The sequence below is a fragment of the Erigeron canadensis genome, chromosome 3 (genome assembly GCF_010389155.1).
Source record: "Erigeron canadensis isolate Cc75 chromosome 3, C_canadensis_v1, whole genome shotgun sequence".
Taxonomy (NCBI): domain Eukaryota; kingdom Viridiplantae; phylum Streptophyta; class Magnoliopsida; order Asterales; family Asteraceae; genus Erigeron; species Erigeron canadensis.
The window spans coordinates 2,267,885-2,290,725 of NC_057763.1; the positions used below are offsets into that span (position 1 = coordinate 2,267,885).

Consider the following 22,841-nt stretch of genomic DNA (forward strand, 5'->3'; position numbering starts at 1 on the left):
TTCCAAAAAATGATTAATTTATTGAATCTAAGTATTAAATTGGATTTTCAGTTAATAACAAAAAGTAAAATAAAATTTTTTAAAACTCAAAAGATTAAAAAAAATGCACTATATCATATTTAATTAAATGCTAAAATAATTCAATATAGATAATATTTAAATATTACTCTAGATAAAATAAATACACGACTAAGTTCAAAAATTCAAAAGTTTTTATTCATGTATAATCCTTAAATGATATAACTAAATATTTCTTTTAAATAAAATCACAAAATACTAAAAATAGAAAGAAAAAATATTAACCCTAAATACTCCACATTAAATATAATATGATTAATGAAATAAAATATAATAATTAAAAGATTAGATAAATTGAAAGGTTAAAAAGAAATAAGTAAAAAATTTGCTTTAATAATTAAAATTCTACATAGCATGCAAAAAATAAAAAAATTTGAAAAAATTACAACCATGCAAAAAGCTTATTTGCCATTTAGATAAATATGTTACATAAGATTTTATATCCCTTTTTAGTTATATATAAACTTTTAAAGAACTGAAGGTCAGGAAATAACAAAATAACATCATTGTAGTATAAATATTTATAAATAAACAAAACAAATATGTTTATATAGAGAGAAAATAACCTAGATAGCCAAAATTCCTGTTAAATATATCAAAATACCTATGTTTTTTCAAGTTCACTAAAAATAACCTAAAAAATCGTAAGACCGCAAGGAGGAGATGCAGATCGCAAGCAGTGCTTGTGTGTGCAACTTGCAAAAAGGCCTTGCGATCCGTAAACACTACTTTCGATCCCCAAGACGTCTTTGTGATCCGCAAGAAACCCAATGATGAGTGATATGTGAGGTTTTTCCCCATCTACTTTGGATGTGTTTAATGCAAATACGAGTTGAAATGTAACATCCTGAATATTTTATGTTTGACTATTTGACTTTTTGTTAGTTAACGTTGAGGTCCGTTATGTTTATGTGCCCTATAAGGGATTATGTGAATAAATGTAGATGTGCTTATTATGATATGATTAATAAGATGATTAATGAAAGTAATTGAAGTAAAGTTAAGTAATTAAGTGCTTGTTAGGATGTTAAGACTCCCGATAGAAGTTTAAGCTAAGAAAGTCTAGTTTATAAGTTGAGGGGTAGTAAGTGTAACTGAAAGGGTTGGTGGCCAGGGGTTAAAGACAATTAGGCTGCCCTAATTGTCACAAATTCTGTGCTTTTGTGCGTGAGAAAACCCTAAGCCGATCCCTCCCTCTCCAAAGTAAGGTTCCCTCCAAGATTTCATCGTTTTGTCACATGATGGTACGACAAAACACGTTTTCATAAGTTAATCCTTCCAATTGAATATGTATGCACGTTTTATATTTATGGGTGACTATGGGAGGTTGATAAGGGATATTATACTTACCATTTATGATGTATGACATGCTTATGCAGGTTGCAAAGTTGTGAGGTAAGTATACATGTTATGAAAAGATGAAATGTTTATGTTATGTGATCATGAAAAGATGAAATGATTATGTTATATGTTTGTATACATGGCTTGAACACCTAGTCACTAGACTTATGATAGGATTGCCATGTTCACGTGCACATTAAGGGCCCTAAAGTAAAAGATGATATGTGATTAGCTTAGGTGAAAGTGTAACCTAAACTAATATAAAAATTAAAAAGTCTCGAGCAATATGTAAAGTTTCGTGTTAAGCTTAGACCGTGTTAGCTCCTCGGAGTTGGTGCGTACGTGGTCACTTGGGTTGCTCCTTGTGGCATAGTTACGTTTGAGTATTCCGGGTGGAGTAACTAACCACCATTGCATAAAGGCATAAATGGTTTATTCAGTTGGATTGACTTTGTCATTCCTTAACAACGCCGATGGACCACCTTATGGTTTACTCATCATGTCGGGTGTGAGGACTGCATGTATGGTCTATGACCGCCTACACACAACCCCACATCCCTATGTTAGTGGCGTAAGTCACTTAGCCTACGTCTTGGCAAAGAAACAAAGATTGAAAGTGTAGGCACATTTTAGGATATGATGAACCTAAAATGTTTGATATGTTGTTATGAATGTATATGATATTAACTTAAAACGGAGATTTCATTAATACATTGAATTGGCAATGTTTTCAAATCTATGTTATCTTACTTAGCTAATTTTATAAGATAACGCTTGTTCTATGAAAATGTTGTGCCTTCAGGAAATTCAAGGTTGAGCTAGGCGAAAGTTAGTTGGTGAGATATGGGTAGAAAGAATAAAGAAGCTTAGCAAAGGCATTTAATGCATAGACTTCCTTATAGCCTTATGTTTCGGCTACTTTGTTTATGTTAAAGACTTGTAATAACGACCATTTATGTTGGTGCCATACTAGGATTTACTTTTATTATTTTGATGATGCTTATTAGTAACACCGAATTTTAAAGATACCATCCGTTACGGATGGAGCAGATTTCAAAAGTGATCCTTTCCGCTTATTTTAAACGTCGTTTGGCAAAGTTTTTAAAAATCCAAGTTTTTAAACGACGGGTGTTACGAATAAGTGAACTTTGGGTACTTAATGGAATCAAATATTGTTACAGGTTTACGGAAAATACAAATGAAGGTAAACGCCATCAACCAACTCAACTAGGATGCCAAAGGACTTTAGAATTCACAAGATGGTGAAACGAAAGAAAAATACGAAAATCAAACTCCTCGGAGGAACGAGCTCCGCTCCCAATCACCTGCGAGCTCCGCTCATGCTGCTTAGAAAGTTCACGAGCGTCGCTCATCGGCCCAACGTCAGAACCGAATTTGCTCTTTATAAAGAGAATAACAAAACTTCATAATCCAGAGAGAGCACACACAATTTACTAGACAAAAAACCCGAACCCTAGATAGGTCAAAAAAACAACAGCTGCTAAGGGAATTTTGGAGTTTCAAACAACTCTAGATCTACAATTTGTCAATCGTTTTTACTTTATGTTGGTAAAACTATGTCTTTTTACTTTTCGAATTTTGTTATTCCTTTGATAATGTATGGCTAGTACTTGTTTGGATTGATGCGATCATGCAGACTATTATTTACTCTATTTAATGTTAGATTTCTTGGATTATATTTATGTTTATCGATGATTCATGTTTTTCATATTGCATGCGGTTCTATATCTAGAGTTTATTACTTTATTTTTGGCTTGATGTGTCTATAGTCGGTCAATGGGATTTAAAAAAATTTGTATGGAAAACACTAATTGGTCAATGATCAGATGTAAAAAGTGAATCGACTCTAACAAGCGAAATCAAAATAAACTCAATTATAACTAGAGGAACATGATGTTTATAATCTCTATGGAGATTTAATGACACAGAACCGAACTCTAGACCACCATTGATAAATAATACAAAGTGATTGGCTTAAGACCTGGGTATACATATAGGTAAATCATCAACACAAGCTTGAACTAAATAATGCTTAACGGTTAATATAAAGAGGAACTAGTTAAAGGGTAGATGTGATCTAACAACGATCTTTACTAATTTCTTTTAGTGTATCTGACCAGAAACTAAATCATGAAAAAGCTTTGTGACAATTTAATACAGTCAGGTAAAGTGGTAATTCTCATATGCATGTGATCTGATTTTCCAAACAAGTATTCTTTTAATATTATTATTCTCGAATTTTTAAGACCTAAAACAAGTCTTCTCACTAGGTCAAGTGGTTGTCACCTTTTTAATTTGCTTTTATTAGGTTAATTTGAAAATACAACCCACAAACTAGAATTACAAAAATTATTAGATTAGGTATTGCAAGCGTTCCTGGGAACGATCCTAGACTTAGCACATCCCTAGCTACACTTGATCGGGTCCACTCGCCGTTAATGCGTATTAGTTTTGAAGTATTTCTTTGAACTCTATAAATTCAAAACATGACCTGATTTTATTTTATCTTAAAACCGCACGCATCTCCGACCCGGTTGAATTTAATCCATATACATGGTTGCATTTTAAAGCCCTAAAACCGCAAATCGCAAGCCCCTTTTCTCTACCACCCCAAATCGCCACCTAGTTCGGCACCAATCCCCACACATGTCCGCCACCATCACCAACCACATAGGCCACCACTTTTGTCCCACCCCAAATAGCTACCATCATCACCACCTAGGTTGGTTACAGTCACACCCTCGTCTACCACCATCACCACCCACGTCCGCCACCACTCTCCCCTACCCCAAATCATTTCCTGGTATGTTTCTCTTCTTTGATTCTTCTTATCAATCGCCTATTGTGTATCTAACTGTTTTTTCAAATCCTGATTAATTACGTGTTGTATTGAACAAATTGTATGTTGAGTTCGACTGGTGATAAAGTGTAATTCACTATGTGATCTATTCGTGAGGATTGGATTCAACAAATAATATAAACTCGGCCAAAAATCCATCCAACAACTTTGTATTTGCCTGTCTATCAATAGGATAACGTTGGGTTATTGAACAAGTATGTTGATCGATAAAAGTAGTGACTTTGAAACATTTCACAATCTTTTATCCTCTTTGACATCTTACGTCACGTACAACTTTTTTGATCAATTTAACACTTTGTTTCAATATGACTTTTATCTAATCCTAAAACAACTAGTTGATCGCCATCTTTCACACATTTTGTATACAAAGCTATCTTCGGGTCTTCTTTTATATTGAAACAATCACCTTTCTTGATACGAAACAATCAATAGGTATAGCCATCTTTCACACTATGTTTTAATATACTCATCAGGGTAATACAACCCTTTACCCCAAAAAAAGTTAACTTTTTAACGAGTAATTTTAGTGAACAATTAATAAGTAGTGGTGTACACTATAAAGTGTAAACTACCATTTATATTCTCTCTGAACCCTCTGATGAGTTTATAATTATACATATTTCCACATCGTTAATAAGCCGTTTTTAGAGTTAATGCGCGAATATTCGATACTTTCATAGTGTTTGTGTGATTTCAGGTTCCAGGAGTGCAAATTGGTTAGAAATGGATTTTAGATGACTTATGGATGCATACAGAAGGTTCGAATTAAGATGAGTTCGTGTGAAGACGAAACGGAAAATACAAGTTTTGAAGATTCTGAAGTTGCATGTGGCGCATGGGAGCTGGGTGCGGCGCACAGATTGAAGGATTTCGAGGCAGTAGCTACTGGACAGTTCTATGCGGCGCATGGGAGAACCATGCAGCGCATATCGGGCAACCAAAAATTCAGAAAAGTCATTCTATGCGGCACATGGATATTCCATGCGGCATATAGGTTAGATCGGCAGAATGAAGACTTTCCAAAACCTTATCAATAGAAGACTAAAACCCTACTATTCGAGATCTTATCACTTATTTACGAAATTAGGGTTATTTAGAGGGTTTTGAAGCAGCTTTCACGTCCTCAAAGGCTAAGGAGTTGTTCGTGAGATCCAAGACTTTCGATTACATTTTCTTTGCTTTCTAGTTAGATCAAAGACATTGGTACACTATGTTTCTCTTTTCAATTACTCTTTGTGTTCTGTTTTTGACTATGAGTAGCTAAATACTTCATCATCTACTGAGATGAAGTGATATTATTGAATGATGGTTGCATGATTTATAGTATTCAAGACGATTTGATTTAACGTAATGTCGTGATCTTAGCTTATTAATTATTTATCGTTTATCTTTTGATTTCGGGTAGATCTTGTTAAATCTCAGTGGTAACTTAGGTTGGGTAAGAGATATTTTGATTGCTTAGATATAAGTAATTGCTTTTATGACGAGTACGGTAAAAGGGAATCAATCGGTAATAAGAATTAACAGGTTAATGGTTGGGTACAATCAATAGGCATAAGTGTTATCTTTATAATCAAAACAAATAGTTAAAAAGTGAATTTATAAGAGGCGTCACGGGGTACCGGTCTTAAGTAATGGATCTAGTTGATTAAGGGGATTAGATAAAGTAACGAACTTGATGGGTATGGAGTGAGTCTTTGTTTGATTCTCGATTATAAGTCGTCATATTTGAATTTGTCTTTCAATTAAAGTGCAACTTGAATTTGGTATATCATGGAGTCGAAGTAGATGACCTTTTAATATTATTGTTTCTGATAAATCTTTTAAAGTTTATTTAGTTTTCATTTTCGCTTCATTTTAAAAATCAACTAACGATGGTCATTAAACCTACTGGCATTTTGAACTACTTAAAGTTCGCTTATTTCTTATACGTTCCTTGTGGTTTGACCTGGACTTACCCTTAAACTATACTTCAAACGAACGGGTACACTGCCTGAGAGTGTGTGATAATCAGTTAATCGGTATTTCTTGTTTGTAAATTTTAAAACTAGATTTCACACATCACCCTCCATAACACAAATATATCCAAATCATTGGTTGATACAATTACTAAATAAAAACGAATTGAAATACTATATAATCCTACAAAACATACCTTTTATTTTGCATACTGCAAGAAAACTAAATTATGGTGTCGTTATGGATGGAAAGTGTTTATGGTTTATCTATTACGTATTTTGCAATCTGGATTGCTTTTGTATCTCCTAAAGTAAAGAATATCTCACAAAAATATTCTCTATAAAGGAAAAAAAAAAAGTACAATCCATACAAATATATAACTCACATAACCAGTAAATTTATCAAAAATTCTAGTACTACATAATATTGTATAATTATATATGTGTGTGTGTGAGACGTATTTATAAACAAAATATAAGTTGATTATCTTAATACATTACTAAAATATTACATATTCCATATTTTTAAATCATAAACTTACAATTAATCTACAAATTCGTACTAAAAAGATAAAAAATACATGTATAACATACAAAATAATGTACCGTAAATATGATATATATATATAATACTAGTGTTCATGTTCGTCCAATGGACGGGTAGTCTCAAAATTTATTAATCAAAGTAAAAAAAAAATTTGGAATTCAAATATATTAAATAGATATACCGAAATCAACTTAGAAATTTGCTAGCTGAGTAGCCACTCCATCAGTCAAAATACTCCTAAAATTTTCCGCCCATTCACAAAGGTTATAGAAAGATATAATCATAAATCCTAGGAGTTAATATAGGTTACAAAAACAAAATTTAATATGTAATATTTATATTAGTTAAGTTATATATCACAACTTAATCAATACGAAAGCTAAAGAAGAAACATACGAAAATTAACTCCATATGAATATTGATTCCAGTTTACCCCTTTTTTTTCAACTTTAGCTAAATAAAAAATTTACAGTTTCTTATATTCTAAAGCTATAAACTATATAATTTGAAAATACATACCAATTCATCAACAAAGACCATCTTGTATGTTTTGATTTTCTTCGAGTTGTTCAACTCCGAAACAGTCCATACATGTACAACACGGAGTCTTAAATGATGGTCAACATATGTTGGCTTAAGATCTTCAAGATGAACCAATGTGGTCATATTTTTTGTTGTTGAAGAAAAAGCCATAATGAATCTATAAAGGACAACAAATTAAATTAAAATAAATAATAATAACAATAACATAAGAATTCAATGTTAAAAAATAATAATAATGATTAATTATGTGCAAAGTATATAAAAAGAAAAACCCTTTTATAGTTGATCGTAGCTTCTTTTTTTGTTGTCGTACGTGAGTTATATTATAGATTATCAATAAAAACGAAAAGTGTAAATTAATTATTTTTAAATTTGATGAAATTGTAAATTGGTGATGGAAAACAGAAAAAGTGTAAATTAATTATTTTTAAGTGTAAAGTGGTGATAGAAAACCAAAAAGTATAATTAATTATTTTTAAATTGGATTAAAGTGTAAATTGTTGATGGGAAACCAAAAAGTGTAAATTAATTGTTTTAGATGGGAAACCAAAAAGGATGGAGGATTAGGCTAAAGGAGGAGGATTAAGGGTGCCAAGTGTACCCCCAACCCCATCTTTTAGTTATATTATAAATAGATAGATATAACTATATTGTCGAACTACGACAATCATTAGTTTGCGACTCGTATTGACTCGTTCCAAATTTACACCGTGACTCAGGTGGGAAAAAAAAAGTCACTCAACGAGTCGTCTCGTTTCTGGTATAAATTGAATCGACTCTGAAGAATCAACTCGTGAGTCATGGAGTCGACTCGTGATTCAATCTAACAACTATGCTATCATCCACCTTACTACATACTAATTTATGAGGGTATATGTTCCTATAAATAGATAGAGTTTCTAGCCAACTTGAGCAAGCTTAGCTAGCTCTCTTTCAATCAAAGTCTTCGGAAGCTAGCTCTTCCTATTTTTCCTTCTTAAATATTCAACATTTGTGGTATAGTAATGTCTTTCTCATTTTTTTCTTCTAAAAAAGCACACCTCATAGTAATTGTTGCTCTTATCATACATATAAATGGGGTCGTCGTCTTTGGTTCTAGTGCCGCTTTAGATCGTCAGTCGTTATTAGAATTCAAATCAAAATTTACAAACGACCCTCATGGTGTTTTCCTGTCTTGGAATGACTCTGTTCCTATGTGCGAGTGGAAAGGAGTGACATGTGGTCGTCGCCACCAAAGAGTTACAATTTTGAATCTACAAGGCAACGGTTTAGTTGGTTCTTTATCTCCTTATCTTGGTAACCTTAGCTTTCTCGGTTACATTACCCTTGGCAGCAACCAACTTCAAGGAAGTATACCTCCCGAGTTTAGTAATTTATATCGATTGAAGGTATTATCCCTTTCCAATAATTCTTTGACAGGGGAAATCCCGGCTAACATGTCAAGCTGGCCTAACCTATGGCACCTTAACTTGGCATTCAATAAGCTATCTGGAAAAATTCCAAATACTTTTAGTTCTCATTCAATTCTACGTGAACTATACCTTGCCAAAAATGACCTCACGGGCGGGATTCCACCATCCATTGGCAATCTCACATCTCTGCAAGAACTCGCTCTTAGTTATTGTCCATTAGGAGGGAGCATTCCGGATTCCTTAAATCAATTAAAAAACCTGCGAAAAATAGGCATTGGAGAAAATGACCTTTTTGGTGCATTTCCTTTGTTTATAACCTTTCAATGCTAGAACTTCTAAGTTTTCCAGAAAATCAACTTCGTGGCAGTCTACCGTCAAACTTATGTTCGAGTCTGCCCCATCTCAAGCACCTAGGATTAGATTTCAATAACTTCAATGGAGTCCTTCCACCCGCAATATCAAATTGTTCAGAGTTGGAAATCTTTGATGTTTCCCAAAACAATTTTACAGGGAAAATAGACATTGATTTTGGAAAACTCCAGTATCTTAGGATAGTAATTCTTGCTTCGAACAGTTTTCAAAGACAGGATTTTGATGGCATGAAATTTTTTGACTCTTTTTCCAATTGCAGCAATTTGGAGATTTTGGAGCTTCTCGAAATCCAATTAAGTGGAGTATTACCAAATTCGCTTGGGAACTTCTCATCTAAATTGCATTACCTTGGGATGGGTTTCAACTATATTTCAGGAATTATTCCTTCATCTATAGGCAATTTGTTAAGGCTTACTACTGTTTCTCTTAGAGTAAATAGTTTCACAGGCATAATTCCTGAAAGCATCGGCAAACTTCAAAGCTTGCAAATCCTATATCTTGACGGTAACTATTTCTCCGGGGTTATTCCAACATCTATAGGAAACCTGTCACGTGTAACTAAAATGGATTTAAGTGGAAACAAATTGGAAGGCACAATACCCTCAACCATAGGGAGTTGCAAAAGTCTGATAGCTTTGGACCTTTATGCAAATAACCTTAGCGGAAGTGTACCCAAAGAACTATTTCAACTGTATTCACTCTCTATAGGACTAGATCTGAGCCAAAACAATCTATCTGGACTTGTTCCACAAGAGATTGGAAACTTGAAAGTCATAGGATTACTTGATTTTTCTAAGAATCGTTTCTCAGGTGAAATTCCAAGTACTGTTAGTGGCTGTATCAGCCTTGAAGCCCTAAATCTTTCAAGTAATCTATTTTATGGATCAATCCCTGAAGCATTTAGTCCATTAAAAGGCCTTGAATATGTTGACATTTCACGAAATAACTTCTCTGGAAGCATTCCAAGATACTTGCAACGAATTCCATTAAAACGTTTAGATCTTGCTTATAATAACTTTGAGGGAGAGGTACCTATTATAGGTGTCTTTGCCAACACAAGTGCAATATCCATTACTGGGAACACTAGACTTTGAGGGGGAAAACCTGAGCTTCACCTCACCAAATGCACAAGTAGCTACTCCAAACCAAGTAAAAAGCCGCTTTCTGTTCGTGTTATCCTAGCAATCTCATTGCCAATCATCATTTTAGGTATAGCCGTGGTGTCATTTGTTTTGTTTAACCGGTGTATAAAAGGGAAGAGAGATAAACGATCTGATCTAATGTTAAATAGATCTTTCGAGAAGATATCATACGGAAGACTTTTCAAAGCAACGGAAGGGTTCTTTTCAGAAAATCTGATTGGTATAGGTAGCTTTGCTTCAGTTTACAAAGGAATTATCGATGAAAATGGCTTGATTGTGGCGATCAAAGTACTAAACCTTCAACGCCGAGGAGGTTCCAAGAGTTTTACGGCCGAGTGTGATGCCTTGAGAAACATTCGCCATCGCAACCTTGTGAAGGTCATAACTTCTTGCTCGAGTCTCGATTTCAAAGGCAATGATTTCAAATCTTTGGTGTACGAATTCATGCCAAAGGGGAGTCTCGAGAGTTGGTTGTATTCAATACATCAAATGCTAAATCTTGTTCAAAGAATTAGCATAATCAAAGATGTGGCATGTGCGCTTGATTATCTACATTGCCGTTGTGGGTCTATTGTTGTTCATTGCGATTTGAAACCAAGCAACATTTTGTTGGATGCTGATATGGTTGCTCATGTTGGGGATTTTGGGCTCGCGAAAATTCTCTCTCTTGAAGAAGTTTCTAGTACAAATGAGAGTAGCACAAGTGTTATCAGAGGAACAGTGGGATATGCACCTCCAGGTAAACTGATGATGACTATATATATCTTTGTTAATCTGCCTTGATAGTTAATTCTACACCTAATTAAGTGCAGAATACGGGCTTGGAAATGAAGTCTCGACCAGTGGCGACATTTATAGCTTTGGGATCTATTATTAGAGATGCTGACAGGAAAGAAACATGTTGATCCAATGTTTCAAGAAGGGCTAGGACTACATTTCTCCGCTAGGAGCGCCTTGAATGATGGTTTTGTGCTTCAGATCCTTGATCCAATGCTTCTAAAGGAAGATGTACATGAAGAGAGTTTGATTTCATTAGTAAAAATTGGAGTAAAATGCTCTTCCGAGTCTCCACAAGATCGAATGGAGATTGGGACCGTTGTTCACGAGCTCTGCTCGATCGATATATGATTTCTACCACTAGATCTTGATTTAGTATTTTATGTCTACAACACAACTGCCACCGCACCCATAAGGATGATTTGTGATTTTGGTAATAATTATTGAAGGACTTGTGTGTATGTTATCAACATAAAACACTCAGACATAATTTTGAAGCTGTAGATCTTATAATCAAAAGTAGTCACGAACTATATAATAACAGCCGCGAGGGATTCATACACCTTGATTCCTTGAGACTGTATCTCGAAGCACGCAACCATCATGTGTCGAGCCTTCCCAACCTCGCAAAACATATATGAATTGCATGTTTGGACAACAAACACCTAAAACATTAGTTGAAATGCAACCCTGTCTTGTCCGGTACTTCTCAATTCTCATCACTAAAGTCTAAAGATGCAACTTTAATCAAAGTTCCATCTCCTAAACAACCCTACAAGTTAATACAATATGTAAATATTGAAAAAGATTATTTCTTATCTTATGTTTAATTAATCCCGTGTATTAACTTAGTAAATGAGCTCTTAACTCTCTTCATGTACATCCTCCTTTAGAACATTGGGTATTAAGGGCGGGTGGGTTTCTTTAGTAATATAGGATATATATATAGGATGTAATCTTAAAAGAAATTGAAAAGCTTTTCCCTACTACGTAAAAAAAAATCCAATTGACCTACTATTTTTGTGGGGAAGCCAAAGTATACAAGAACATTGCTACTGCCTATTCTGATTTAAAAACAAAAAGGTAGATTGATGAGAACTCTAAATCTCATGTACCGCATTGATACCTACACATGCCCCTTCAAGCCTCTGTGCATCACTTTTACGAGTACCACCACATGGGATCGGTTAAAGCAAGCCACGAACCAGCATCCCTCTTTTATTTAGGACTCCTCCACACATGGGGCCCCCTTACAGTAGAAAGCTGGCCATCTCAGCTAACTCTAAGTCGAGTGGTTTGCTACTACCTATTATGTGAATGTGTTTTTAGTAGGCTTCAAACAACCGGTGTCTTACCATATCACATTCATTTCCATCACATGGCCCCATTCACATTCTTACACCAATAATAATCATTAATATATAGGGATTAAAAACAAGCTGAGGATAGCAATTTTACATTTCTCCGATGTATGTTATCGAATATTCAAATATTCTTTTGAATCGGAAACAATTACAATAAGAACTTGGGGTTTATGCATGATAAAAGATTACCATGTTCGTATATATGACCATTTGACAAGAAACAATAAAGGAAGAAGGCAAAGCAGATCTAGGAAGCCTTGTGAGCATGGGCTTTACTTTGGCAGGCTGCAGACATTATGCGTAACTGATTAGTTATTTCCGTGAAGGATGGTCTCACCGCTGGATCAGGAGACCAACACTGCTCCATGAGCCTTCTCCAATCAGGATCACAATCACTTGGAACTGAGGGTCTGAGGGTATTATTCACAATGCCTCCTGCAATTACATATCAAATAAAAAGATTCAGCAATGAAGCATAAAAATAAATCCATTCATGTATGTAAAGATGTGTAAGTAGCTCAAATCTGGAAGCCGTTGTAATCACATGCTTCAACCTTGAAATGTCATAATTTCACAATTTTTTTTTCTATGGAAGCAGGGAAATTTCTATACCATGACAAATAGCTGCATTCCGATGAGCCGCTTGAAAATTACAAACAACTTGTTGGTTGTGTGGTATTATTTGATAGTAGACCTATCATGACACCTAAGCTAATACATGATAGTGAGGGTGGCAAAATTAATGCGCCAGGTAACGGGTCAAATGGGGTGGATATAAGATCACATTGGACCGATGCCTGTTGGTCCGGCCAACAAAGAACAAGGCTCTCCTGATAGAAAGATTTGCATGTTACAGAGATCCCAATTCCGTGTATCCGGTTTTGGGGATAACCTTAAATCAACTACGATTACAAAATAGTAACTTGAATCTTCAAATAGTAAAAAAGAAAAGAAAAAAAAAGGAAAAAAAGGAACGCATAATAAGAAGACTTTCTTCAACTTTCACCTCGTCTGATATGTTCCACTTCCACACACCAGTATGGTAGGGAGTTCGGCGCCGGGCCACCACGTGGGCAACGTCGGATATCGCCGACCCCCATACCATCTGCTCTAAGAAGTTTCTTTTAGCTAAGTTTTCTTGATTGAGCAATTTGAGTTATATTATAAAAAAAAAAAAAAACTCAGGTCGACCCATTCGTATGTAAATGGGCAGAAACAGATATTAAGTTAGACAAATAGAAGACTCGAGCTCAAAAGGCTAAAAGAAAAAGAAATCACAGATAGCGCACCTATGATTGCACCATAATGCATGTTTGCATACGGTTCCTCACGTGTAAGAATCTCCCATAACACGATCCCAAAAGAAAAAACATCAACCTGTGACATTGCAAAAATAGTAAAACAGATAAATAAACAATAGGTGTTAAATACCATACACAGACAAAGCTAGGAGTCTAGAGGGACGTCTTTACCTTCTCAGAAACTTTGTTGCTGCCGCCATTCAGTAGCTCTGGAGCCATCCATGGAAGGGTTCCCCGTACTCCGCCTGAAACCAAAGTGTTCCGCTTGATTTTGGACAGACCAAAATCTCCTACCTGCATAAGAATTGACTTGAATCAGTTTCAAAAAATAAAGTTATAATGTGCTGAGTAACAAATAACGCATGATATTTCATGTAATAACCTTGCATATAGGGCGTGAAGAATCTTTCATGTTCACCAAAAGATTGTCACATTTCAGGTCAAAATGGACAATATTCTTTGAGTGTAAATATTCCATTCCAAAGGCCGCGTCCATTGCAATTATAAGCCTCTTGCGGTGATCAAGATGCCTATAAAATACATAGAGAAGAAAGAATAAGTCATCACACAACAATGTCTATGCTGAAGTTGATAACATACCTGTCAAAATATCTTTATATTTTTTATTAGATACCATGTTGCATGTAAAGCTAACCAACTTTCACGGTTTTTGCTTTGGTTAACGCTTTACTTGCAACCATAAAGAAGTTTGAACTTTAAGGATTTTCACTCACGACGGAAATAGACAGCATTTGTTACCTTTCTGCAATTTTAACCATGAAAATTACAGAACTTACCGTACAAAAAGATCACCTTTTTGCAATTTTACCCATAAAAATTATAAAACTTTCCACACTAGAAGATCCCATTTAAATGTATTGCATCAGTATTGCAATAGAATAATGGAAGTAGTACCTATCTTTACGAAGCAAGACATGTCTTAGTGAGCCATCCACCATGAACTCTGTGACAGTAGCTAACGTTCCATCAGGCCCATCTTGTACTACGCCATAAAATGCCATTACATTTGGATGATGAAGCTTTGAGAGAATAACAGCTTCACGCCAGAACTCTACAGTCTATAACAATTGAAATATAAACGTAAGATGAAAACTAGACTCATCTGATTGAAGGGAGATAAAAGGTCAAGGCTAAAAGTAAAAAAAAAAAAATCAGTATAATAACAGGTATGTGACTTGAGCCATCACAAATAGCTGCTATGATCCACTTCCTTTAAAACTAAAAGGGGTGTTTATGTTGATTTTGTCATGATATTATATTATAATCACAAACATAATCAAATAATTAGTTTGAATAGACCAAACTGTAGGAGATAGTGGTTGAATGAGCATTTGTAGTTTGAAGTAGTATAATCAGATAATCACTTGTGTTATGAGTTTGATACATTATAACTATGGAAGTTCAAGGGAGTAAAGTGTAACATCCGGAAGTTGATTACTAGCCGTTGGAGTTTGTGGAGGTCAAACTTAGTCAAAGGCGGTTTAATGCCTTGTATAAATACCCAATTATAGTAATGAAATAATACAATTTGAGTTTTGAAAATATCTTCTCTTCTATAATTTCTCTCTATCAAACCGAGAAAATGTTCAAGAGATTATATGACCAAAAAAACATTGTTGTAAGAAAAGATATGTCTTGTTAGAAGAGAGTCAAAATATCTCCAATTGCATTAAAAGAAAAGGTAATCTTTTTATATTTTTTAAATGTATCATTTAATAGTTAGAAGCAGAATTTTCATACACTTAAAGCTAATTATTGTGACTTGTAGTCATTTAATAGATGATGATCAATTTCAAAACTCAAATCCAAACACTTGTAGTCAACTGATAGATGATGATCAATTGTGTTAAGATGTAAATGATGCTTACTAATCTTTCTTGCTCAGATGATCGGCCTGCAAAGCAGCTTTTCTTAATACGCTTAATTGCAACATCTGTCCCCCTCCATTTTCCATGGTACACGGTACCAAAAGTACCAGAGCCAAGTTCCCTTAATTCTTCAAGATCTTCATTTCTGATAATCTGCAGCATTATCCCCATAAAACGACATTAATCTTTCATAACATTGAGTTTGTTGATATTAGAGGCTTAGAGCTGATTTTATTGAACTGCCTTCAATGTGCACAAGCCAGTAATGGTCAGAATGCAAAAGCTAAAGATTAACATGCAATCATATATTGAACGATGCTACACATAGGACTTTTGCCATAAGCTCAACAGTATTGTTATACCTGTAACGAACTGATATCAAGATCGGCAAGAGAAGGGTCGATAGAAGATAGTGCATCGTTCCTCGTCTCGGCCTACACACATCAATTCAGCAACAAGGAATAATCATACAGTAATATAGGTTCAATATATACTAGCAACTATAGGCATCAAAATTCAGCCCATTTACTTGCATAAGCTTTGCTTATGTTATTCTGAATCACCAAAGGGTCAAATGTAGCTAAAACAGAAACAGGTCATATACAAACAGGCAGAAAGTTGCCGGAAATGTATATTTGATTCATAAAGCCTCCTAAATCTTTATTCAGATATTTAGATCATTATTATAACATTATTTTTTCCAATCATATTTAACGCATTAATAGTAAATTCAATTGATAAAAAAAAAAAACTTTACCCAAATCTACAAGTAGAAAAACATAACCCATTTTGACCTAGTTACCAGAGATAAATAAAGTACCGTATACTCCGAGTCTGGCATTCTCATGTTATCTGCTAAATCATCAAACTGCATGCCTTCACTGCTTTTCATCTCTGAAGGATTATAATGAGGTTGCATAGATGTCGATGCGGAACCCGCTATTTCTCTTTCACCATCTTCAACAAAAGCATTTCGCAAACCCACCTGGGTTCCAGAAACATTATAAACTGAAGAAAGTTCTTCTTCAACTTTCGGAAGTCCAGATAAGAACGCAAGATGATCCTGATCAATAAGAGACACGTCCTTCTGCCTGAACTCTTCTCTTTCACCATTCGCTAGTTTCTGAAAATAAGACCAATGTTTCGGGTCATGATTTTCAATGTTCATGCTCATCCCTACTCCATCTTGTGGCAGAACACTGATACCATGTGATTCTTCAGAAATCGCTCGTGCAAATACATCAGAAAGAAAATCACGGGGAAACCGGTCATTGATATCAATTAGAATGTCTCCGCCACCGCTAGCGACTACACCACTAGGCGCATGAGTATTAGGTGCAGGATAACCTTGGTGCCCTGGTTGTGATCCAGCATCTGCTGGTTTATCAAACTTAATTTTTTTATCATTAGCCGTTGTAGCATCTGCTACATTAACAGGATCAGAAACCTGGTTGTTATTGACAGCCATACGATCTTCAATAGGTTCATGTGATGCCTCTGATTCTGAGATGAAACCCTGGGTGTCAGCATCAGATTGTAAATGAGTAGCAAGTAACTGAGACCCAAGTGAATCATCTGACTTGGTCAACCTATTCATCTCTGCTGGTCCACGTGGAATCCTCTCTGAATGATAAACCCTTGAAGGTGGTACAACAGGAGGCTCGAGATAACTCAAATCAATAAGATCAGAACGTAAGTTATCAGGTCCCAAAGCACTATTTGATGTGCACGTATCATTGTCATTAGACCTGGCAACTTTTGGCATGTTAGGAACATTTACAGGCCTCTCTTCATTCATTTTAGGCTTTGGGGGAAGCTTTCCCTCTGCTACATCATCTCTTGGGGATCTAATTTTAGCTTGTTTAATTTCTTGTTTAACAACACTTTCACCCTTTGGCTTTTCCTCCAATTGTGGCTGCCGGGTTTGCATAAGCCCTTCGGTATTCAGTGGAACAGAAGTTTCCACAGGCGAGAAATTTAAATTAGCTTCTCCATGATGCATCTGGTTACGGTTTTCATATACATTTGAAAAGTTAGGGGGCATGGCAGGAGAAGACACCGGCACTGAAGTCAATGGTGATGTGTTGCTCCTAATGTAGTCACCATTTTGACCATCAAGCTCACTTAAATTATTGGTTGACGAACTCATCAAACCATTCATACCCGACTCCCTTCGTGACCCCACATCCATCCCATTTACAGCCACCACAAACTGAAATTCATGATCACCACCAGAATTAGCATGACTGAAATTGGTATCATCTAAATCACCTACAGAGAATAAAAACAATCTAAGCTTTTGTGACCCTTCTCCTATGCCTAACATGTTACATTCCTCCATCATATTCAGCAAATCTTCATCAGAAGAAACCGAAACTAAAGCATCAAGATCCTCGCCAGGAAGCTGATATTTGACTGCATAAGTTTCAATATAAACTTCTATCAGTTTTTGGCGTAACTCTTGCCAATATATATCTTTTCTTATGCGGATAATTCGTGTGCTTCCTCCAACATATCTGAGCTTTCCGTCACTTGGGCGAGGTAATATTTTACCACCAAAACTACAGAGGATTTTAATCTTTGGTGAACTATCTGACGCATTAGAAGAAGCTAGAGAAGAATTGTTCTCAAGATGGTTTCTTTCAACCATATTAATCATGGATATATCCGACCCGCTTTCAGATCCTGTATGACTAATACCCAAAATGCCTTTTAGTTCCAAGTAGCCAGGCGTATGACTAGGATCAACTGCAGCATACTGGACAAATGGCACCTTAGGGTTAGCCCGATCCCGCATAAATTCTAGAGAGAACTCTTCACCAGTTCGAATGGAATAGTTTAACACAGGTTTTACTGAAGAGTGTCTAGGAATTGCATTTTGGAAACTCTGAGCCGAAGGCATAGGGTCGGTATTCTCGGGCTGAACAGGGTTATATTGAATATGGCTGTCACTTTTTGATTGTTCCATTGTACAAACTATCTACTTTACCACTCTCAAGTCTCAAAAGTCAAAACTAATGGCGCAAAATCCTGATTTCAATATACAATAACTCATTCTAAAGCTACATGATCAAGGCAGAGCAATTCGACTATAGATAACCATGGGGCCAACTATACAGTACCTAAACAAGCAAAGATTCCAACTACACTGATTTGATGTACAACGTTCAGGGTGCTATAATGATCTCAGAACCTTCAAAAAGACAGCAAAGCAGCAACAAATTAACATTCATCTAAGCACCAGGCCAGACATGTGACAGCCAAAAAAAAGTCCACACATTTCAAATTCAAATATAAGGGTACTTGTTAATTGCTCCTATTATCACAAAGTTTGCATTTTTAATCAGCATATATAAAATGTGATCTAGACTTGATGCATCACAACAATTTTAAGCGCCTAAATTTGTCAAAATGCTTCCAAATAAAAATTCAACCACACCCTTAGAATGAAAACTCACATAATAATATGAGTAGCCATTAAACATTGGTTTTTTTTTAAGAAAATTTCCTTATTTTACCAAAAAATATATACATAAAATCTATCAACTTCGACCCATTAACATAACTGGTATGAAAATTGGTACCCAATAAAAAAGTTTGATTCTTTTTAATAAATGGATTGGGTATCGTTGACATTTACACTTTTAGTTAATGGTTAATTTGTGTTTCTTGAACTAAATATAAATACAAAAAAAAAAAACAAAGCAGTTAACGTGATACACAAACAGTCTACAAAAATGCAAGTAACATTATCAAGATCAAATCTTTTCAAAAACCCAGATCTGAAAATGATATAATTCACATACTTATTGAATAAATAAAGTATAAGATATAATAATTTAATAAAAATAGTAGTCAATAAAATAAAAATGGTAAATAAATCACAAACCAAAATTAAAGAAACATACCTGGGAGTGGTTTCTTGATTGATGTAACTGAAATCTTTTAAGTTTAATTTTACAAATAATTTTTATTTTAGTTTTCAGGGGTAACTTAAAAATGGGGATTTATTTGAGGTTTTCTGTTTTTGTTATTGTTTTTGTTCATTCAATACAATCCAAGTCAAAGGATCAAGTCTTTGCTGGTATGACATGTTACTATATTGTTTTTTGGTGTTATCACACAGTTTATTTTTTAATCAGATTCAGATTATTATATAGCTATGGTTAAGAATAAAGCTTTAAAAAGTCTTGTTTTTTATTTTGCTGGATGTAGATGTAATCGACATTAGATATTGTAGGTTATGTTTAGCATCATTTCTTAGATATTTTGATAATAATTTCAGGATTTTGTTGTGGTTGATACATAGAAAGGTTAAAAATTAACTTTGAAAAGCGAATATTTTTTATATGTAATTATTTGTTTTGATATATGGAATGATTATACGTGCGTATGATTATTGTTTTATATTTAATAATTCGAAAAAAAATAGAAAATAATAGTAAGTTATAACTTTTTTTTTTTACAACGACATTCTAATTTTACACATACTCCTAAATTACACGTATGTCTGGAATGAAACACATGGCTCTCGAAAAACCCCTATTAATCTATCCCCACAAAAATGAGAAATGGGACTCGAACCCCGGTGATTCCCCCAAGGTCAAAGACCTTAACAACGGGTCACCAACTCCATTGATGTAAGTTAACCTTTTGAATACATTTTTTAAATATACAACTTAATTATATCTATTGTTTTTTATTAGTAGTGTATATTTCATTATCATCTAGCTAAAATGTTTTTTCTTTATAAGTTTCCACATTAAGATTATTATTTTCAACTAATTAACATTAATAAACTGTTACGAGCATAGTATTCGCACAAAGTGGCGGCGGTAATGACAACGATGGTTTCGTGGTGTTGGTGACGAGTGGTGATAACATCGACAATTGGTGTCGAGAGTGTAAGTTGATGTAAAGGTAATAGTGAAAATATTTTATAAGATACAAATTAGCAAGGTAAGGATTTAAAGTGTAAAATAATTCATTAGGAGCAAATTTGGTAATCTCTAATAACTCTTTCCATATGGGGTGTTTAGTAAGGGCAATTTCGTACTTTCATATATAACTATTGTGTAACACTTTTTATTTTTGAGGGGTGGATAATCTTTATAAATAAGTAGCACAGTGCCCGCATGATGCAGCGGGAGTGACGCTAATGCGATGGTTACGGGTGGCGGCGACGATTGATGGTAGTGACGACGAATAATGTAAGCTACTGATGTAAATGTAATTAATATTGTGGTTAGTGTAATTATTTTAAGATTTGAGGACTAATGCTGTATAATAGATATATTAGTGGAAATAATTATATTAGTGAATAAGTAAGATAATGATGTAGAAAAAATATAAGGGCATTATAGTCATATTGCGTAGAGTAATTTCAACATTTCCATAAATAAAGGGGTTATTCTTTTTATAATATAGTATAGATAAATAAAGTATAGATAAATTTAAAACTTTAAAATTTATTATAATAATTTCCAAATATCATTTAGATTAATAAGCCAATTTTAATATATTATTACCTTTCAAACAACTAATCTTCTTATAAAATTTACATCGCATCACTATTTTTATGATCAATTGAAAATTAAAATTTTATAAAAACTAAAAAATTGACCAAACAAATTGTGATTTGAAATTTAACATAATGTATTTATAGTTGTCTACCACCAACACCATTACTGGAATTGTAATACGGTATGGACGAAACCCTTAATCGAACAGATGTGCCATTCGGGGGGTTTCACCTTTATCGGTAGCCTACCTCGAAGCATTTATAAAGGGTTTGGAAGTCATACGCATATGATAATTGTGTGAATTTAATTGGCGGCGATGCAAGAGGTAGTGTGGTGATTTAATACGGTACAAGTTTTACCCTTACTGCCATGGCATGTGTTTGGTCAATATTTTAGTTATCACACAAATTTTAGTTTTAAATGAACATTTCACATTAATACAAAATATGTGTTTAATTTAATTTGAATATTTTAAAAAAATTAATTGTGTTAAATTACTTATTGTTAATTACGAGAGATTATAGAATAAAGGGATAAGTGAAACTCGATAAAGATTAACCGAATGTCACTAGGGGCACTAGTTAGCAAATCCCGGGATTTGTTAACTAGTGCCCCTAGTGCACTAGTTAACAAGCATTTAATGAACTTGTTATTTCCTTATTAATCAAAAATTTTATTTAATGTGTATTAATTTAACTCAACAATTTCTATTTTTTAGTTCAATAATTTATACATATTTCTATATTTTAAGAAAGTTAGACTTCAATAAATACTTCATTAAATGTTTCTTAACTAGTGCACTTATAACAACCGTCTTAGGAATGTTTTAAATAATTCCTCGAATCGTACTTTCGCCATTAGAACGGCTAGACATTTCAATTTATCTAAGTTCTTGACGTGCTTTAGACTTAAAATATGTGCTTATATGAAGGTCATTTTGATCTTAAATCTGATTTATTAGACGAGTTCATGATCAAGTCCAATGAAACATTAAAGTTCTAGTTCAAAATGTTCGCAAATGGCCCTTGCATTTATTGAGTTCATTTATTATGGGAAAGGTATATAAAGAAAAGATTGGAAACCACTATTCACTCACCTTCTCCTCCATCTTTCTTTTCTCTCTCTCTAAAAACACACACAAAAATCATCTTTTGATTTTGGGTTGTTAAACCAAAATCGTTTGTACTTTTAGCATCCTTGTGATAATCAAAACATATTTCTGGAATCAAATCTCAGGTAACAACAATAAATTTTAAGTTTTTGATCAAATTAAAAGTGTACTTTTTCAAGTTTATGTTCTTGATGATTTGGTCCAATTTTTGAATGAAAATCGTGTTAATAGTTAATGGGTTTGTGTCTAAATGTGTTTAGTAACATTTTTATAAACAAATTTGGGTCATAACATACTTTAATCTACAAAACCCATTTTTGAAAGTAAGGGAAAACTTGTTCTTGATGTGTCACACCTTGTTCATGTTATAGATGGTCTTGAAATCGTTAAAAGTGTTAATGGTAGATATTATTGTGCATATATGTACTAGTTTTATGTTCTGACAAGTCCTGGAATCGATCTAGACCTTCATTTTGTTTGTGGCACTTGTTCAGCCCGTTCTGGATGATGGGACGGTCTTGGTGGGATGATCTTGGTCCCCAAGATCGTCCTAGGCAGCTCCTTGGTACATAGTTTTTGTTCGTTCGATCTTGTGTGGTGTTG

General features: G+C 34.2%; 3 protein-coding genes across 3 annotated transcripts; 2 read left to right on the forward strand and 1 right to left on the reverse strand.

Annotated features, from left to right (window-relative positions):
* Positions 1 to 8,352: 8,352 nt before the first annotated feature.
* Positions 8,353 to 10,226, forward strand: LOC122590821 (LRR receptor-like serine/threonine-protein kinase EFR). Its single transcript, XM_043762990.1, has 2 exons — positions 8,353 to 9,068; positions 9,392 to 10,226. Exons 1-2 carry the CDS (start codon positions 8,353 to 8,355, stop codon positions 10,224 to 10,226), a joined length of 1,551 nt encoding a protein of 516 aa, XP_043618925.1.
* Positions 10,227 to 10,412: 186 nt separating this feature from the next.
* LOC122590826 (probable LRR receptor-like serine/threonine-protein kinase At3g47570) lies at positions 10,413 to 11,402 on the forward strand. The gene is made up of 2 exons (XM_043762996.1): positions 10,413 to 11,013; positions 11,164 to 11,402. Exons 1-2 carry the CDS (start codon positions 10,413 to 10,415, stop codon positions 11,400 to 11,402), a joined length of 840 nt encoding a protein of 279 aa, XP_043618931.1.
* A 1,045-nt stretch (positions 11,403 to 12,447) lies between these two features.
* LOC122591025 lies at positions 12,448 to 19,641 on the reverse strand. The gene is made up of 9 exons (XM_043763213.1): positions 19,514 to 19,641; positions 16,426 to 18,798; positions 15,968 to 16,039; positions 15,606 to 15,758; positions 14,632 to 14,795; positions 14,099 to 14,246; positions 13,888 to 14,010; positions 13,705 to 13,792; positions 12,448 to 12,850 (listed from the first exon to the last, which is right to left on the reverse strand). The coding sequence occupies exons 2-9, from the start codon at positions 18,571 to 18,573 to the stop codon at positions 12,663 to 12,665; spliced, it is 3,084 nt and encodes a 1,027-aa protein (XP_043619148.1). The 5' UTR covers positions 18,574 to 18,798; positions 19,514 to 19,641; the 3' UTR covers positions 12,448 to 12,662.
* Positions 19,642 to 22,841: the final 3,200 nt, after the last annotated feature.

What these genes read in the sequence shown, in the direction of transcription:
- LOC122590821 (XM_043762990.1), top strand. Translation starts at nt 8,353, where the DNA reads ATGTCTTTCTCATTTTTTTCTTCTAAAAAAGCACACCTCATAGTAATT. An exon ending in CTTTTTGGTGCATTTCCTTT is followed by an intron (nt 9,069 to 9,391) that starts GTTTATAACCTT and finishes TTCCAATTGCAG; the next exon opens with CAATTTGGAGATTTTGGAGC.
- LOC122590826 (XM_043762996.1), top strand. Translation starts at nt 10,413, where the DNA reads ATGTTAAATAGATCTTTCGAGAAGATATCATACGGAAGACTTTTCAAA. An exon ending in AGTGGGATATGCACCTCCAG is followed by an intron (nt 11,014 to 11,163) that starts GTAAACTGATGA and finishes AGATGCTGACAG; the next exon opens with GAAAGAAACATGTTGATCCA.
- LOC122591025 (XM_043763213.1), bottom strand. Translation starts at nt 18,573, where the DNA reads ATGGAACAATCAAAAAGTGACAGCCATATTCAATATAACCCTGTTCAG. An exon ending in TGCCAGACTCGGAGTATACG is followed by an intron (nt 16,040 to 16,425) that starts GTACTTTATTTA and finishes TGATGTGTGTAG; the next exon opens with GCCGAGACGAGGAACGATGC. An exon ending in GCAACAAAGTTTCTGAGAAG is followed by an intron (nt 13,793 to 13,887) that starts GTAAAGACGTCC and finishes GCAATGTCACAG; the next exon opens with GTTGATGTTTTTTCTTTTGG.